Below are 20,625 nucleotides of genomic sequence, written 5' to 3'. Positions count from 1 at the left end.
ATAAATAAATAAATATAATACATTGTGCCACCATCGCTCTTTACTTACGCAGCACTATTACACTGATTATGATTAGCTTTGATCAAAGCATTGTTGGAAAGTATTCACTTAAACTTAGCAGTAATTCCGAAGAAGCTTACCAGCAATTCAACTCGAAGTATACCACTTTTAGGGGATTTTCCCCATTATTAACTTATTAGTAAAAGGACGATGAATCGGAATAATCGTGGATTTTCAAGGGATCAGAAACGTAACAGATCGACCTCAAGTTTTCACGACTCATGACACCCTTCAATCGTTTGATTCCACTTTTGTACCAACCGGCGTGGGAAGTCCTAAGTAATAAGTAAGATGTTAGCGTAAAATCTTTGTTTAGCTTGCTGAATTATTTTTTTTATGCATCTTGATCACGCTTTAGAATTGTTTGGATTCAAATACACACTTCCAGAACTCCGATCAAGTATGTACACCAGTTTATTCTCGGGGACGGCACACGTCTTGGAGTGAGATACGACTTCGAAAAATACATAAAGTAAGTTTTTTTTTATGCTGAAGAGAGTAAGCAATTATTACAGAAATTCTGCCTTTTGTGTACAAGCAAAATTATGCTATGACAGAACCTGGAAATCTTCGATTTTCCTAATTGATATTTGCGTCATTTTACCAACCTGGCTTAATTTTATTTCCTATTGTTTATAAACCTCAAAATGCATGTCACTAAAAAACGGAATGATTCTACCCGGCTAATATTGAGTTTTTCTTCTTTTGTCTTGATTTAACTAACAACATAGGTAAGCAGGGGAGCAGCTGAGAAGTTTCCCAAGAAATTTAGACATGGCTAAATTCACTAATGTTTTCCATTTATTTATGTTGCTTCCTAATTTTTGAATTTTTTCCCCCTTCCATGTCCTGCACACAGTCATGGCTGCAGTCTAAGCCTCCAGAGATTGAAGAGCCTATTAATGGGTTTTTAATGAATAGACTAACAGATTCTTTTATGATATTAATTTAAAAAAAACTTTTTCCACAAAATAAGTTTTTCAACGAAAAGTAAAAAACTCCATTAAACCAAAAATAAGCAAAGATAAAATCAAATAACTTACCAAGCGTAAAACTACCACAAGTCAGCATCGATGAATAAATGAAACTCAAAACGAACAGAAATTACAATAAATAACCGATTTAAACTCAAAACAAGCAGAAATTAACATGAATAGAGCTCAAAACCCCTATGCCTTCCCAAGGCTAGGACATAATGTGCACTTTAGTGAAAAACAGAAATTATATATTTTCACTTTTATTGCTTTAATAAATCAAATATTATTAAGATTTTAAGGAATAAATACCAGTATATGTATATTAAACTGATAATGCAAATTCACTTGTATTTTTTTTCAGTAAAGTACACAGCTTCTACGATCCTGGAATATATGTGCATGCTCGTATGTATTCTGACTAATTGGAACACTTCTTAGTTTTGTCATGAACACAGATTGCATTGTAAAATTTGGCCGAGATTTTTAAATATAGCGTAAACAGTCGCTTTACAGAAGGATTTTATTTAAAATTTCAAAGACCCTTTGCTGAGTTTGGTGAAAGAAAATTGCTGATATTTTCTGGATTTGATACCTGAATTAAAATTGAATGTTGCATTCAGCTGCCTCTGCTACTTTCCTTGAAATATGAAAGAAAGTGTGTGCAGATCATTCTTAAGCTCATTCTTAAGATCATTCTTAAAATTAAAAATCTTTACAGATTTACAGATGTTATCATCGAAAAGAATACCTTTTTGTAAATCTGAAAAATGTTAGCATGTGAAGTATTTATTTAGGATATTTGATCATCTAGTGTAGTATAATTTATATTCTGTGATGATTTTCTCCAAGCTCCTTGCGCTCTGCTCCCTGCAGGAAAAATACTTATTTTTCTGTGTATTTTAATTATGTCCTGATTATTTAGTTTTTTATACATATTACTTTCAAATAAACAATGCGAATGTCACACACACACTCCCAAGTACTTGTTTTCTTTAAACTCTCAGCAGCATGAATTGATATGCACATGAAAATTACACCATTTGTTATCTATTATTCGCACTTATGACGAACAGACAAAGGTGCAAATTAGCACATTCCTTCTCTTGAACACTTTGAGCGTTTTTCATACAAATTGCGCAGGCAATGACGGAAATTTCTATTGTTCTCATGGTTTAACAACTTCTTTCTTATGGGTTTTTAATTGCAAATCATAGTTTCGCTAATTTTAATTATAGCAATAATTCATTTCAATCCTATCATTAAAAGGAAAAAAAGCTTACTGCTTGCCTATACGCATTCACGCTGCTGTTTAAATTGGAAATATCTTGGGTATAGCCATATAAGTGAAGATACAGATTTCCTAAGGTGCTCCAAGATTTCCCATCTGACATGTCCAAAGAAATGGCTTCTTTGGCATACAACAGGCTTTGATTCCAATTATCAAGTTGTTCTTCTTCTCCTGCAACTGGTAAATGGCGATATACGGTAGAAAGGTTTCGAAGTGATACACTATTTTTTACCTAAAAAAGATGAAAAGTCACCTAGACAACTTTATAATATTATCTTTCTAAGGAAAACTCTTAGGGGCATGGAAAAATACGTAAAAATGAAGAAATGGACTCCAAAGCTTTTTTTCCCGTTTTTGCATGTAACTTCACACGAATATTATATATTTACAATGAGGAGGGAATTTGTGGTGGGGAAAGACAATGAGGTTGGGATTTGTGGGACTCTTTCCTCCTTTCTAGCACCAGAGAATTTGGGCAATTATTACGAATTTAAATTTGTATAAAATGTCATAAATCATATGGTGTCACAAAGGACAATACCTGAGTCTTAAAGCCTACTAATGAGAAAATTGAATATATCTATGTTCATAATATGAAAAATATACCCAAAGATGTCTCGCCAGTACAAACAAACTCATGGATACGCATCAAGGCCAATTCCATCAAGGATGATACGGCCTGAAACGTAGAACAGAACTGGATCGATCAGTCCCGCTATTCAATAGCCAGTTGTAAATTAAAAAAAAGAAAAAAAGAGCATGGTCTTAAGCTCTAACTACGATAGTGTAATTAATCCTATGTTACCCCTTCTGGTAAATGCTTTGATGACAAGAATTTAGAAGCTTCTTTCACCATCATAAGTTAGCAAGGATTGACACTGTTCTTTTTAGTTTTTAATATAACTATATTAAGATTTTCTACGGCCAGTTTGCCCAAGATAAAAAGCAAGGAATCTTACACAACAGAATATCATTATAAATTTTCTGGTTATTCTAATAATTTTTTTTTTCGCATGATCATCATGTCCCACTACAAGGCCGTACCCAGAAAAGGGGTTAGGGGGTTTGAACCCCCCCCCCCCGAAATGTTTGTCTGACTCGTAAAAGCGTAACATAAATTAATATAAACAAATTTTGTATGCGTTTTTTGAGCTTTTTTTGTGTAACCCCTCCCCCCGAAATATTTTTTTTAGTAAAACCCCCTCCGAAAAAAAATCCTGGATACAGTCTTGCCCCACTAATCATCAAAATTACCTTGTATAATAATTGTACTTATTATATGGCCAAATTTTTGTGTCTGGCTCTCCTTTAGGGAATCCTCAGTGCTTTATGTTACAATATGTACTGCTGAAATACATTCATTCATATCGTCTTTTAATGCTAGCTATGAAATGAGACAGATTGTCTATCAATGCTTCGTATAGATTCAAAAAAAAAGAAAAAAAAGATCAACATATCAGGAAGTTGGGCATTCTTGACCTTTTTCAAACTATAAAGCATCACGAACATATACTACGTCTTGTTGAATTATCAACAACATTCAACTGTGACAAAGAGTTGATACAGATAATATCAATTATAGAATTGTCCTATTATGCTGGTTTATTAAAAAGATCAGCTTACCTACTACTTCAATTAAACATATTTTTTCAAAAGAAGAACAATGTGTCCTTATGTAGGGCATTCTTGCCATTTTTTTTTATATAAAGCAATGAATGAGTGAATGTTCTTTATTAACAATCTATATACAAAAAAGAAAACGATGGAGTACAATAAAAGAAAAGAGAACACAACAAACATGTCATAAAGATATACATAAATTACTGAAAATACCAAATCTAAATTAGTGCGCCCTTCCGCCGGTTAGAAGAGGACTGGCTGCTCAGTTTCTAAAACTGTTTATCGTCAGCTGGAACCGGTTCCACCACACCAAAGCGGTTAAAGATGTACCTATTGTTGAACCACCGAGGGGCCTGAAGCAAAAACTTCACATACTTAAGATACCACTTTCACGACACTCACCTATCAGATTCAGTAAAAATGTCCCAAAATGGGGATAACTAGAGAGAGAATGCGGGAGAGCCAGACTATTATAGATTCGAGAAAGGGTTTTCCGTTCCAGATTAAGCTGTGATGTAACAACACTAGCGTAAGCAATTCTAAGTTTGCGTTCAGCATTCCCAAGCAAAAACTTTCGTGTATTTATAATCGAAGACCCGATCGGGAGAACTAAATACGTTAATACAGTGGTGGGTGCCATCTCACTATCACCTAGAGAGACACTATTGGGCACATAACTACCGTGTAAATTAAAGAAAAGGACTTAGGACTTCACAGCATTCATACTTAGTCCTATTTGTAGATATCTATCAGATAGGTTATCAAATCTCCGTTGAAGACTAGCTATTGACCGGTAAAGATTTAACAGATCGTCTGCATAACAAAGCACTGATGTGTCCAACCCTTTTGAATTGCTACTTATATGTAGGCCAATCTGTACTGGAAGAGACGCGTAGTTGTAGATTATCGGTGATGTGATGGCTCCTTACTGTGTTTGGACAAATACAGGGAGCTCACTTTCCGAAAGTACATTTCCCAACTTCAAACCAATTTTTAGACGCCTATACATGTAATTAACTAAAAAACAAGTTTTTTTTTAACTGAAAGTAAGAAGCGACAATAAAACTTAAAACGAACAGAAACTGTTCTATATATGAAAGATGCTGTCCCCTCCTCAACGCCTCGCTCTTTACGCTAAAGTTTGATTCTTTCTCGCAACTCTATTTCTTAAAACAATAAAAAAAACTTTAGCGTAAAGAGCGAGGCGTTGAGGAGGGGACAGCCCCTTTCATATACGGAATAGTTTTTGTTCGTTTTTAAGTTTTACTGTCGCTCCTTACTTTCAGTTAGAAAAAACTTTTTTTTATTTAATTTCTGAACATTTTTTAATTAAAACAGGTTTTCTTTAGGCTCACCATACATGAATAATTAAAACAGAATTTGCAGATTGATTTTACTTCTTTTTTTGGCAAAATGGCTTTCTTAAAATTTTTATCGGCAATTTTGAGAAAAAAAGGGCGGAGGAGGGGGCCTAGTTGTCCTCCATTTTTTTTTTGTGACTTAAAAAGGACACTACAACTGTTAATTTTTTTACGAAAGTTTTTATTAGCAATAAATACACTTAACTTACGAATTAACTTACGTAACGAACTTCAATATTCGTATATTCCTATTACGTATATTATGGGGTTCGCGTCCTAGTCAATACCTCTTCACGCTAAAGTTCAAAATTTGTTCCAATTATTTAAGAATGATCCCTTAATCCCAAAGGCCGTTTAATTAGAATAAATAGCTCTAATGAAAGTACTAAAAATAACTTTAGCGTAAAGAGGGAGGTATTCACTTGGGGTTGAACCCCCTCATATACGTAATAATTTCTATTCGTTTTAAGTCTTGATGTTGCTCCTGACTTTCAGTTGAAAAAACTTGTTTTTTATTTAATTTTCGATCGTTTTTTAAATAATGCTGGGAAACCCGGCACCCCCTTCATAGCAATGTCCCAATGCCCCTTTCCATGGAGGAAAAATTCCTCCATGGAAAGATCCTACCATGTAACCCCGACCCCCCCCCCCCACACTACCAGAAAAATACCCCCTGAAACCGTTTTTATACTTCCGAATAGCCAATGCCATGAGTAAACATTGGGCAAAGTTCATAACTTGCAGCCCTTCTTCCCAGGAGTGTGGGGTATTCAGTCATCCTCAAAGGCATAGTTATTACATTTTTCGATCATGCTGAAAAAAAAAATGGCTATCTCAAAATTTTGATCGAGTGACTTGGAGAAAAAAATGACCGCGGGAGGGGGCCTAGTTGCCCTCCATTTTTTTTGTCACTTAAAAAGGGCACTAGGACTTTTATTTCCGTTCGAACGAGCCCTCCCGCGATATGAGCGAATGAGCCCCTCCCCCCTTATGAGTGCCCATGTACTTTACTCAAGTGTCAACCACTTTCAGATATGAGTTTGATTTGGAAAGTGTGATGGATACAAACTTTCCCTTTTTTTGGAATGGGCCGGGGCTTGTTATATTGAGTCTAGCCTAGTTCGACCATACTAATGCGAATACAAGTGGATCCTGTAAACCCTATCAAGCTTTTTACAAGAGGGTTCTGCCCACCAAGAAAGATTTTTGTGGGTTCTTCAGTCCCAAACCACATTCATCTAAATTCTAGAGCTATCAGAAGAACGATAGTACTCTGAGTCTATCAGTTTCAAATTCAATACAGGATGGAAGAACATAGTTTGTAAACATTGAAACACATTTTTTCAGGTTAAGATATTTGGAACTTACCAGGGAAATACTCAAAAAATAAGTAAATTTGACATGAAAAATAGCACATTCTTTCATGGCTTTAGTGTTCACTTACGTGAATTTTTTTCACCGTGCATGAGGGGCAGCATTTGACATTTATATTAATCTTTCATTAAATTTTGTATTATGGTATATAGCTTAATAGCTTTTCAAAAAAAACATATATTAATTTTATTATCTCTATCTTCCATCTCCTATTTTACACAATTAAGCCTTTGCATTCCAGTTTATAGCATTCTTAAAAAAATAAAAAATAATAACTGAACAGAAAAAGAGACTGAGGAAAATGGTTCCAAAGTTTAAACTTATACTATTTTTATTTCTTCATGGTGGGAATACCCCACCCCTCCAGCAGAGGCAGGAAGTGTAATAATATTTCTTTAAAACTTGGGGATTTTTTTTTTAAACAAAGTTAAACCAGCCTAACAGACCAAATTATTATGTCTTCCATACATATTAGAAGCATACTCTGATCCATACTTCTTGTTTTTATTTATTTATTAATCAAGAATGAAGAAATTACACATTAGAAATGCAAACATATTGAAAATAAAGATGTTAAAGACAAGTAAATAGCTTTTTTTTTCTAGGGTGGTGGATAACACCCTAGGGTAGCTGGTAGCTAGAGTAGCTGGAATAACTAGGGTAGCTGCATAACATTCTTGCACCAATGAAAAAAGAGGGAAGGAACACCTTTTCCAGGGCGGCAGCAAATATTGTCTTGGCTGAATTGACATCTCCCTTGTTCCAATAATATTCTCCAAGCTCATTCCAAGCATCCACTGATGTCTTACTAAGTTTAGCTGCTTTCATTAGATATGTTTCTGCTACTGTTGGAGGACTGCAACACTGATTTAAAGTTCTTCCAATGAGTAAATAAAACTGCGGTTTTTCTTCCTCTGAAACTTCTCCTATAACGCACAAATAAAAATAAGACCATATGCATAATTACACAGTAAGTAGAGAGAGGGGAGAGGCAGGTCCATCACATATGGGGGGGGGGGGGGAGGGAGCGTCCCTCCCCAATATTTTTGGTCAGTCGGTAAAAGAAGTCAGTGAAATCGTAGTGCTTCGCGCCACGATTTTTCCAACGCCACTAAAATTCTTTGTTCGGTTCAACAAAGACCACGAAAATACTGATACGTCATCTACGGAAAGTTCGAACTTGGTCGGTAAACGCAGCAGTTTTACCGACTCCTGCCGTAATTTTACAGGTGGTGCCACAATTTTCCATTTGGTTAAATAAACAGCATCATGACATGATATTTACCGAAATCTAAATCTCGGTTGGTAAATGCAGTGGTTTTACCGACTCGTGCAGTGATTTTACGTATTGTATTCGAAACGGAAATTATGCTAATTTTTGACAAAAACAGTTGGTAAAAATGACCAGCCAGTCGGTAAATTCTCTTGCCCCCCCCTCCCAAGATTTTGGCTCGTAACAACCCTAGAGAAGATCAGACAGGTATGTACTCCATCAATGGAAAAATGCAATCTTGTAGATAATTTTTTTTTTTTTTTTTTAATTTGAAAATTTTCGATTATAGTGAGCACGATTTTGTACCATAAATGGGGTTTCTAGAAAATATTATCATTCTCCTAGGCCTATCTTGGATACTGTGTCTTGAAACAAGAAAGAGGAAAAAAATTCAGTTCTTTGGTATTTCCCCAAAGAAAATTACCTGATCTGTCATCTACATATTTACAAACTCAGTTTATAATCTCTATCTTTATACCTTTCTTAAAATTTCAACTCGTTTGCCAAAAGCTCCAGATTACTCGGCATTTATTGTTGACTTATACACAATAGCAATAAAGAGGAGAAAACATCCCTACTTAATATATCTGCTCGTTTGAAAGTTGCTCCTTTAAATTAGTCTTGAGGAACCACGCTTTCAAGAAAATTTTGAACCTTTGGACCAAAAAATATAATTCTTGGGTTTTCATCCTCCTCCCTTCCCCTAAGAAGAAGTCCTCTGAAATCCCTTCTCATAGGGCTTGGACATGCATGCAACTCTGCCATTGTAAGAAACTTTTAATGACCCTTCCCTAGGGAAAAGGCAAGCAACACACATTAGACTGCAATGAAAACTGGGCCTAAAATCACACTTTTTGAAGAATCATATTATCTACTCCCAAAACAATGTTCTGACCTTAATAAAGGTTTAAAGTATCCAGAACGTGAGTTCTTATTCTAATTAATAATGCCAATACAGTCATTATGAAAAATAAAAAATTAATGCTATATGGTAACTCGTTTTTTCAGCAAACCTGACAAAGTAATGAATGACATGGGACTTTTAGCGACTATATTGCTATATTAGGAACATTTGTATTTAATAAGTCACATGCAAACTCACATTTCCATTCACAATATGGATTGTGGCAAACATTAAATAGGTTCAGTTGGTAAAGCACTTTTTTAATATCCCATTTAGCTTAGCCCTCTACCCTATCACCCAGTATAGTTTGGTTAAGAATGGCTATTTCAATCTCTTTGGAGCCTAAAGGCTCATATTACTTTCACAAATAAAACAACTTTTTTGGCCATGGAAACATTGTTTACCTTCAAGCTTTTCAATCTCTTTGAAGAAATTCTTCAGAACTTCTGAAACTTTGTGTTCTTTACTAGCTCTTGAACTGCTCAAATATTTGATGGTAGGAGATCCAACAAGCTTCTGAAAAGTTTCAAGAATGTAATGATGCAAGTAAGTGAAACAAGGTCAGGAGGTTTACTTTCAAATCAAAAGGCAGAGCCAGGGCTTGGTTGCAATTGCATTTATAGAAATATTTCAACAACCAAGGTTACCCCTCCTCCGGGTTTGAGTGTGGTTTCAAATATATAAACCTGTTGCATAAAATACAATCATCAAAATTCCAAGTGGCCATCCCTGTTTACCTCTCCCAAAAAGGATGGATATTCTAGCTAATAAACCTGTCTAACAAGACAAAAAATAGCCAGCTATTCCCCCCCCCTATTTTGATCCTGGGACCATCCAGCAGTTTTAATAATTTTACATTCCTTAATATTTAAAAAAACAAATTCTTCTGGATTCCTTATCTGATTATACCAATGCTTTACTATGCATGCTTTTGCTGCAGTTTTGGAAGTTCGCCTACTTATCCTTAGCTTCTCTTCTATTTAATATGCCATTTGGTTATTATCAGCAATTATTTGTTCACATAGATTTTTATCTTTGGCTCTAAATACCTAAAACTTTCTCCCATTTTACAACTATATCATACAAAATTTATATCACAGTTTCTGAGCAAAACTTGTCATATTTTTTTAAGTCACCTCCTCCATGTTCCAAACCCCAGGCACAAAATAAAATGGAGCAATTTTCTATAATGATCTTGCTTTATAGGACCCAGCTAGATCCCAAATAAATACTATTTCAGCAGTGGTGGAAGGGGATCATGCAAAATAATGATAATAAAGAATTGCACTTCTCTGCATTAAAGAACCCAGAAAACTTCTGTAGTAAGATCAGGTCTAGGTTATAAAATTTTATTTCTGGCAAAATTGGTTATGTTTTCTGCATTTTATCAAGAGTGTGAATAATTCTCCATAACAGCATAAAATTTCAAGCTTAAGATAGAAAAGAAACGTATCCAAAGGATCAAACTAGGGCACAAAACTGCATAGGATTAAAAAACGAAGTAATTTAACTCATATCAGCATAGGCCTACTCCCTTTTCCCCAGCAGTATTTTAGTGCCATGTCACCTACAACTGATACACTAATCTTTGTTGGCTGTTTTTTTTTTCTCTTTTCTTGCCTTTTCTTTTGTTTTTACTGGAAGGCAATAACTAAAAAAGTGAGAAACTTTCACATTGTGCTAAATTAGCAGGAAAAACCAATTTATTTACTGCTAAAGCCTGTGATTAGACAGTTATTGACAACATTTGAACTATTCAGTTATTACAATAGACAAATTATTAGAGTTTAACAGTATATTGTCTTTTAAACTAAGAATACCATTACTGAGAGTCAACTTTCCAAAAAAAAGGACTAGTTCAACCAAGATGTCCAATTTTACTTGACAGAAGATACTGTACACTGCCATTTTTCTGGTCTTTAGTGCAGACAAAGTGACCTCATGCGTAACAGAGCCTTAAGCAAAACTACTTTATATTTCTTTTTAAGTTAAGACAGCTGGCCTGTACAATAGAGGATATGGTAAGTTAGACGGATATGGTGAGTTAGGCACTTGAACACACTTTCCTTACTGTGATTTTACCTATAGGTCCATTCCTGAAACATTTGTTCACATAGGCTACCTCAATAGCTCTCTAAATGTAACCACTTTTACTGCAATTTCATCAAAAATAGGATCTGTTTTCATAATCTTTTAGCTTTTTAAGTAGAAAAGCAGCAAATTTGTTGTAAAATTTATTTCTAAAAGTTTACTTACTTAGCAAAATTGTTCCAATTTCAGAAGGAGTTAGTATACAGAAGAGGGAAGAGTGGTAATGGTTACCTGAATACCCCTTTATGGTCCCTAATTTGGCCTTTAAATCCATTTCTGAAGGTTTTGAATTATAAGCCTTGCAACAACCTATTTCGAGAATGTAATAAAATAGGAATAATAAATCTATTCTCCTCAAGCTGTATATCTAATGACTAAAATCTATGAGTGAAGCTTAGGCTCCAAATTAAGCAATACAGTACCTTAATTTGTACTTCAAACTGAAATAAAGTCTAATTCAGGATCTGTTTTCTCTATTATTGAATGGCTGCTAGTTGTGTAATACAGCCAAGGATGGTTTGTCATTATGTTTACAGCCCAGTGACACACAATTCAACTAGGATAGTGCTGGAGAGATGAGATCTATGCAGACTTGGTGACAGCAGTGGCGTGGTTTGGGGGGAGGGAGTGGCTGGGGGCCGACTGGTCATCGTGCTTTGGAGGCAACTGACTGAGCATGTATATCATGACATCTGCCTTGTTGTTACAGCCATGGTGACCAACTTTCATTACAATAAAATAATTGACCCTGGATCCATAATAATACATGTTGGTTACATGGTTCTGGAGCAGTGATCCCCTCCATACACATGTATTATGTGCTTTATATATCTTTGAATCTGTTCTGACTCTTTTCTCAGTCATGTGTGACTCAGGTCTTCTCTGTTTCTGGACTTTGTAAACAATTCATCATTTTGTACAACAAGAGACTTTTTGCATTCCTAGTAGCCATAGGTGTATTATTGTTTATAGATGCCAGACTGTATGGGATTTTGCAAGTTCTTTGTGCTATTCTTCTTTGCCTCCAATAAACACATCAAATTTGAAATTTGATTTCATTCAAAATGGTTATTTCATGAATTTGATTTCTTGAATTGTCTTGAAATTTAGCTTCTTGAATTTTGAAAAAATCAAAGTTTGAATTTCAGACCAATTATTTTTTTTAGATTTCAGGAAAGATAATAAAAATATATTATATAAAAGGAAAATTTAAAGAATCAAGAAATCTTGAAGGATAGAGCTTAATCTCACATACTAAAGATCATAACAAAATAAGAATTTGAAAAAAAAAAAAGATTTGTTAATAAGAGAGTTAAAAACAAATTGTACCAACAATCAAAGACAAATATTTTGACTTCATAAGCAAAAGGCTCTATCAAAAGAGGGAGGGGACTTAGCTTGGACCAATTAAAAAAAAAGTGAAAAAAACATGAAACATAACAAATAAGAGCTATACAAGAACAACCTGAGCATTAAAAACAAAAATTCACCCCTATCAATTGGTGTCAATTCAATGAAATTACAATGTGTGGGGGGGGGGGAAGGCAAATTTACTTTCCAACATCCAGAAGGGGCGAAATTTTGTTCTATTTTTCTCTGAAAATACCAAGCCATTGTCATGAGTGGAAACCATGAGAGCTACTTTTCATGTGGAAAACCCCATACTAAAGCAAATGCACTGCATGCAATTTATATTGATTGCCATGCTCATAGACTCAACCTTGTGTTGGATTATTCCATTCAGAGCTTGAGATGAATGGCATCTTTGTTCTCCATTCTTCAAGAGCTGTACTGCTTTATTGCAAATAGCGATACACACTACCAACTTTTTGTTAATGCTCAGAAAGCCACTGGCATAACTGTTCTTCAGCTGAAGAAATCATTTACTACAAGATTGGCATACCGGAATAGATCGATGAACATATTACTAAATAAATACAACTGTATTTTGGCTGTTTCATCAATTACCAGAACATCTAGTCATGGGGAATCAGCAGCTCAGGCCCATGGACTCGCAACCAGACTTCAGACATTTGAATTTATATTTATACTCCATTTAGCAGAAATTTTTTTTTGTGCCATGAACTCTGTCTGAGCAGCTGCAGGAGGTAGATCTAATTTTCTCTAGAGCTACTGGTCTTATTGCAGGTATGCAAGATAAAATTATAGACAGGCAAACTGACAATAGTTTTGATGAAATCTTTCACAATTTTATTATGTTTTCAGAGTGTATTACTTTTCATAGAATTGTATGTGTGTATTATGTTGTCAACATTGTCATAGACTTTTTTATACTTGTTTAGTGCAACAAGCTTGATAAAGCTTACTGTATATTGGTATTAATAAATAAATAAAGCAAAGGAATTTTCTTGTGAGTGTGGCCTCACTGAAGAACTTTTGCAAAATTTTCAGAATTCTGATTCTTCCTGTGAAATGCCAAGCATCCACAGCAAGTAGCTTCCTGCTCATGTGGTTTTGTAACCATGTTGACTTTGGGAAAAAGCAATGTTGCTGAGACTAAAAATGCTTTCAGAAGGGATCATTTTCTTGAGAGATACATATTGTGCTCCGAGTTTGAAAGCTGCTTCATGAATGCTCTCCAATGTTAGACAAAAGGCTCTTGTGAAATTGTTGGATTTCAATGCTATGGTTGATATTTTTGGAAAAATGAGACCTTGCCAATACCCAATGTTGCAATAAAACTGTAAATTACTTACAGTTCTCTCTGTATTCATTAAACACTTTTAAATTGCTTTTTACTATTATTAGTTGATTCTGGGAGACGTTTGTGTTAACCACTGTGAAGAAATATTGCTTTTCAACAATTGTGAGCTGGCCACTTTAGGGGACCCACAGAGGTTGCTTAGCCCCCCCTAGCTCAGAATGAAATGATGCCATTGGGTGACAGTGACCACAGGTAGGAATGATCCAAGAATTATTTTTTGGTATTTTAGAATTAATGCCATCTCAAAACATAAACTTTTGGTAGTAGTGTTCAAGTTGGTTGGGTATGACATGCAGGATTAACCTCCTAACTAAACTTTTTTTTTTAATTAATACTAATTATGAGACATGAAGGTTGGGAATAGGCTAGTTGGAATTGGCCTAGTAAAATCTAGGCAAACTCTTCCTTAAAACTTAAACTGAAGCAAAAGCTATTATGACATCCTAGCCTACTTAAATACAATTATTCTGATTCATAATACTTGCCTTAGATTGAATGTACCCATGACAGAGTTTGTCTATGATTTAGACCCTTTGTTGTAAGGTAATATCCCTAGCACTTGAACAGTGCCTAGTCTTAGACAAAATATTTTGATTAAGATTTATCTTTCATAAACATGAACAGAAGGTCCATAATCTTGAATATTACCTTAAATTGTTGCTTTGAACAGTAAGGATTTTTCCTTGTCATGTTGAAGAGCTGATGATCAATAAATTATTTTCAATGTTGTTTACTGACCAGGTGCAGTTGGATGACCAATAGCTTCCCAGTCAAGTACCCTCTCCCTTGAGGACTGATCAGCAGTAGCTGCAACATCAGAGGACCTGTTTTAATCATTGATGTTTCTTGAGAAAGACTTGAGTACAGATTCTGGTTTGGATAATCTGCTTTATAATATTCATCAGTTTATAGGTTAGAATGGCAGTGTCTCTTCTTCTCCTGTATATAAGTGCTGGGAATTTCAATTAGATTAATCTTGCAGGGTAAGAGATTATGTAGATAGTTTTATATAGTTGGGATTGGCAGATGCTTAGGACTGATAAGTTACCCTTATATCCTAACATGTTTAAGCATAATTATTCTGCTTTAAAACACTTGTCTTAGATTGAATGTACCCTTGAAAGAGTGTTTATTTATTGATTTTCACTCTAAACAGTAAACACTCAGTGCTTTTTGCAACATAAAGACAATACAATAAACACAATATAAAGCACACACATGCACAAAACAATACACATAAACAATATACAATAAATATAAAAAACAATAAACACAAAGAAAGCATTACTATCACCAAAGAAAAGAAAACATAACTAAAACAAAGAGAAAACATGAAAAATACTTCAACTTGAATAAATAATCTCTAAGCAAATGTGTTAATATACTATGCAGAGTAAAACAGTGCAAGAAGTTTAGGCGGTAGGCTATATTAAAGATATCACACTAGGTTACTGATTAATTGTCTAGCCAGCTTAAAGGGCATCATGCCATACTCCTTTCTTGCTATTATAGCATTTCCAGTAAATTTTTTGCAGTTCATATTACTGACTTACAATAACGTAAACATACCACTCAATGCCCTTTTTTATGATCATTACAAATATAATTATCATTTTTGCTGGAAATGAGTTTTATCCCTACCCCTATATATACCAGTTCAGGGTATATATTTGCACATTAGGGGGGTGGGGGTAAAGTTTAAACTTACCTCTCATTTACATTTGAAATACAATTTACCCCACCCCCCTAATGGGCAAATGTATACTTTGAATTGGTATAGGCTATACAGGGGTGGGGGTAAAATCTATCAAGGAGGCACACTTGTGCCTCTTTAAAGAGGTGACCCACCACAATGTTAAGCAATTTCCAGTCCTAGTGTCACAGAGACACGGCAGTAATCACATTTTGTAGCCTAAGCTCAAACTAAGAAACATGCAAAATTTCACTCCCTCCAACTTTATCTTTATGGGGGAAAGTGGACTGGAAGTTTCGACCCTCCCACCACAGCCCCCCTTTAACATTGTTTGATCAGGCTGGAATTTAGAGGATAAGCTTTCCTAGGGCCTGGGAGCTTATCCTCAAAATTTCAGCTCAATATGATCACTCCTTCCCTGTTTTTCAAAAACCCAAATATAGCCACTTAATGTTCATCAGATTTTTTTTTTTTTTATCAGCCATGCCTACAGGCCACAGTTGGCAACAGATCTGGGTGAATGAGGACTCATTCGAACCGGAATTTAACCTGTTAGGGCCTTTTGATATTTTCAGACAAAAAAAAATTATCCCCCAAATTTACATTTACAAAAAACCTTGTTTTCCTATAAGAGCCCATGTTAATTTTTGAAATTCCTAAAAGCACAGTATTTCATTATTAAATTAGATCAAAATAGTCCTCTTAACCTGAAAAGACCAACTGCAAGCTTCAAAAAATTCCAGCTCTTTCCCAGAAGTTTTTTTTTGTCAAAAAACGAAAATCTTACTTTGTATTTGCTTGCATTGAAAATAGATTGCAGAGACTAAAAATAATTTAACAAGAGTCTCTGATAGTACAGTGGTCACTATTCTTGTCTGTCATGCAGAAGACCCAGGTTCAATTCCCTGTCAGAGTAATTTTTTTATATATTGAATTTAAAGTAGTATCTCTTAAATTTAAAGTTTAAAAAAGAAACTCAGTTTCTTTTTTAAATCCAATCTATTAAACCTTTGGCTCAACAGGCATCTCCAGAATAATATCACAGTTGGCCTTCAGCTTACAGGTAAGCTCTCCACTGCTTTGATAACATGCTGTATACCCACATGCCCAAAGAAAAGTTGAATAAAGAAAATCTTACTGTGCATTTGATTTGAGTATTCAGGAATTAAAAGCCTTAACACAAGAATCTTCAAAAGCGGGGAGTTTGGGGGGCGGCAGCCCCCCAACTTTAACTCCTTACACAATCAGCTAACAGTTAGTCAAGCAATAACAAGTAATAAACTGTACAAAAATGTGTAAAAATTATTTGAAAAAAAAACTATGTTTTCTAAAGAGTTAAAGAGGTTGAGTCACAAGTCCAAACCTTAAAACATACCGGGATTAGGAGATACAGTTGGGGGGCTGCCGCCCCCCAAACCCCCTGCTTTTGCAGCCTATTTTGTTAAGGCTTTTTAAGTCCTGTAGCCTGTAATCAGTTGGTCATACCAACACAAATGAAACTGTTTCAATGGCATTTTTTTTTTAATCTTCAGAGAATTTGGTAATGACAACTCAGTCTGTTACAGTTATAACTACAAACTTGTCTCTACGTGCAAAGCATAGTTATGGAATTTGTGTGATTATGTTAGATGGAGAAATAGATGAAGCCTAACCTAGTTAAGCCTAAACTGTTTGTTTGTGCTGAGTCATCTACTGTTCTTTGTTTTTTCAGTTTAATATTTTTAATTTTCTTATAGTACACACTGTTATCGGTTAGGGAAAAATCTCCTGTAAAAAATCCAGCAAACAGGCTCAGTACTGTTTCTAATCAAAGAGATGCAATAGGATGTTCTTATGGTAAAAAATTCAAGCAGACTTTTTTGGTGTTGCAAAGCATTTCTTTTCAAGGGAAAAAGCAGCAGTTGAAGGCAGTAGACCCCCAAAATAAAAATCTTAACAAAAGAGGCTGCAAAAGCAGGGGTTTGGGGGCGGCAGCCCCCAACTGTACCTCCTAATCCCTGTACGTTTTAAGGTTCAAACTTGTGACTCAGCCTCTTTAACTCTTTAGAAAACATAGTTTTTTCAAATAATTTCTGACAAAGATGATTAGGCCCATTATATTTGGAAAGAGCATAAAAAAAGGCATCAAGTGGTATGTTTACTTTATTTATAATTTAATAATATGAACTATGAAAAATTTGGTAAAATTCTACTTTAGTTACTTTTACCTATCTTGGAAAGGGGTGAGGTTAGGAAAATGAAACTTTCAGGGATGGGTCTACAGGCTAAAATATGTCCTGGGAAGGTATTTTGAAGTACTTATCTCCTTTCTTTCTCCCTCTAGAGGATCCTGAAATTTGACTACATGACATGTCTATACTTATTGAAATTTTGACAAAACAACATTTTACCTTAATTTTCAGTTATAAGATTCTTTTTCTCTGGTTTTAGTACTGAAAATGTAATTTCTGTTATTTGAGTAGTATATTAAGCCATATCAATGTTAATTTTCAAAATTTAGGAAATGTATTTGTGTATCTTTAAAACTCTATAAATCAGGATTGAGCAAAGTTGTGAGGCTGAAAACAATTTTGTTGGACTGCATTTTAAGCAGAAGATCTATTTTACAAGGTTTCACTTTTATTACACACATATTTTTAAAGGTCATCAAAGGTGAGGACCCTCTAGAGGGAGAAGGAGTGGAGCTAGGTACTTCAAAATACCTTCCCAGGACATACTTTAGCTTGTAGATCTATCCCTGAAAATATCATTTTCCTAACCAAACCCCTTTCCAAGATAGCCAAAGGTAGCTAAAGTAGAATTTTACCAAAAATTTACCACATTTCCTCCACAGAAAGATTTATGCAGGCTAACTTTTGTCTAAATTCAAATTTTGAAAGACCAGATGTTTTCCAAGATTATAGTCCATACACATAATGTCCAAGATTAGGATTCTGCTGTCTAAACTCGAATTTTACCTGTCTATTTCTATCTCATTGGTGAGTTAATCAAAAAATTTACCCTTATTTTGGTCACTTTCTTTGGCATTTACTAGCCTATTAAAAGAAAAGATTGACGTGGACAAGCCTGTACATATAAATTTATCAAAGGTTATATTGTACCTCGAGCTGTTCCATACCGCGAGCATAAAAAGTATCGTTAATATTTAAAGCAATATCTGATTGAATTGTATTTTTGCCCCCCTCTTCAGTATACCGCATTTACGAGTTTTAATTTTGGCTCCACGAACCAGGGCTTCCACTCTCGAATCTTAAAATTCGGGGACAAGCCTTAAAAACTCGGGGAGTTTTTGGGGACAAGTCTTCAAGATTCGGGGAATTTTCGGGGAAAAAATAAAATGAAATTTCATTGCGAAAATTCGGGAGACTACAGATGCCAAGGATTTCTTTAATTATATAAATAATTCTAATATGTTAAAAAATATTATTATTTGTGGAGATTTCAATGCCAACAGCCTTTTGTGGGGGAATAAACCAGCAAATAAAGCTGGTAAATTCATTGAGCATATGACTTCAAATAATAATGAATTAGCTGTTGCTAACCCTCCAAACCTGAATACATATTTCAACCCCAAAAGTGGCAGATTCTCCACAACTGACCTACAAATTGTTTCAATACATTTTTTGAATAAAATTTACATAAATAAAATTGATAGTCTATGTACTGACCACTTTGCTATAGTTTGCTCCGTAAATGAACCTGCTGAAACTATATCTCATATCTCCAAATATATCAACACTAAAGCAAATTGGTCTATGTTCCAAAATAAGCTAAATGATGAAATTACAAGTTTCACCCAAATTTCATGCATTTCAAACACAGCAGTTGACACACATGCTGAAGCCTTGACATCTTTACTAATAAATATAGCTAATCATGATATCCCCAGGACAACACCTAAGAAAACATTCCCTAAACAAATTCCTAAAGCATGGTGGACAAATGAGTGCCTAAATAAATGGAGAATAAAAAAGGCAGCTAGGACAGAATTCATAAAAAAAACCATCACCAACTACATATTTAAAAAAATTACAAGCAGAATCTAATCTTAAAAGGACTATAATAGATGCTAAATATAAATACTGGAATAATTTTGCAAATAATCTCTCCAGAAAAACACATGAGCCAATTATACACAAAGTTATAAGCCACATCTGTGGGAAAAAGACTTCCCCCAACCCACTCCTGTATGAGCTTATACATAATAATACCCATTATGACAATGATAATGAAAAAGCTAACCTATTTGCAACTCTTTTTGTTAATAAGCTAACATCAAATAATCAAAGCAAACCGTCCCCAATTCCTATGAACCCAAGTTACCAACCACGCCCAGGATCCGAGTACATAACTAATCCATTTTCAATCCAGGAATTGAATAATGAAATACATCATGTTAGGACCAAAAATAGCGTCAGCTATGACAATATACACACTAAATGGATAAAGAATCTCACCCGTTCATACAAACAAGAAATGCTAAATTGTTATAATCACACTTGGGCTGCTTTTGTGTTCCCCAGTATATGAAAATTTTTGTCCCTCCTACCAACCCTAAAGAAAAATAAACCTAAAAATAACACTGAGTGCTATAGGCCCATTATGATTACTCCTGTGATTGGGAAAATAATGGAGAAAATGATCTATCACAGACTCCTCTGGTTTGTTGGGAAAAATAATATGATCCCTCACACTCAAACTGGATTCAGGAAACACCACTCCTCAACAGATGCTTTCATTTTGCTAATAAATGCAATAAATGAATCTTTCTCAAAAAATAATATACTAGTTGCAGCTTTCCTAAATTTTGAAGGGGCATATGACAATGTGAACCACCAAATCCTTTTAAATAAACTTGCAAACCTTGGAGTACCCCCTAAGCTAGAATCTTTTATTAAATCCTTCATATAAGTGCGAAGTTTCATTGTTTGTGTTGGTTCTGCCTCTTCATCCTAGAACACAATAACCAAAGGCCTACCTCAGGGAGCAGTCCTCAGTTGCCTCCTATTTGCCCTATATCTCTGGGACATGAACCTACCCCACACGAATCTACAATATGCTGATGATCTGGTGCTATGGTCATCTGGCAACACCTTTCAGATAGCACAGTCAAATCTGCAAAAGTCACTTTTCCAGTTTGAAAAATTCTCTCAACATTCAGATTTACCCATTGCACCCACCAAGTCAAAAATAATCCAATTTCACCGGAAGCGAAACCATGTTAATGCAAAACTAACTCTAAATAAAACAACTATTCCA

At 34.8% G+C, this 20,625-nt stretch overlaps 1 protein-coding gene across 3 annotated transcripts in view; it reads right to left on the bottom strand.

Moving 5' to 3' along the window:
- The window catches only part of LOC148944486 (tetratricopeptide repeat protein 5-like), a 40,470-nt gene extending 21,871 nt beyond the window's left edge, over positions 1-18,599 (bottom strand). For 2 of the 3 annotated variants that reach the window (XR_016142838.1, XM_089100198.1), the window contains exons 1-4: positions 18,468-18,599; positions 9,262-9,373; positions 7,389-7,606; positions 2,318-2,557 (exon numbers count right to left, since the gene is read on the bottom strand). Coding sequence is in view for 2 of the 3 variants with exons in the window: in XM_089100198.1 (XP_088956324.1) it covers positions 2,318-2,557; positions 7,389-7,606; positions 9,262-9,373; positions 18,468-18,566 (669 nt within the window). In the remaining variant the exon portion in view is untranslated. Of the gene's footprint in view, positions 1-2,317; positions 2,558-7,388; positions 7,607-9,261; positions 9,374-14,321; positions 14,459-18,467 lie in introns of those variants that run through there. The other variant, XM_089100199.1, reaches the window with a different exon arrangement.
- Positions 18,600-20,625: the final 2,026 nt, after the last annotated feature.

The sequence above is a fragment of the Artemia sp. Qi Xiang Cuo genome, chromosome 14 (assembly GCF_049724085.1).
Source record: "Artemia sp. Qi Xiang Cuo chromosome 14, ASM4972408v1, whole genome shotgun sequence".
NCBI lineage: Eukaryota > Metazoa > Arthropoda > Branchiopoda > Anostraca > Artemiidae > Artemia > Artemia sp. Qi Xiang Cuo.
Note: the sequence above shows the minus strand (reverse complement) of the source record. Positions and strands in the feature narration are given on the sequence as shown.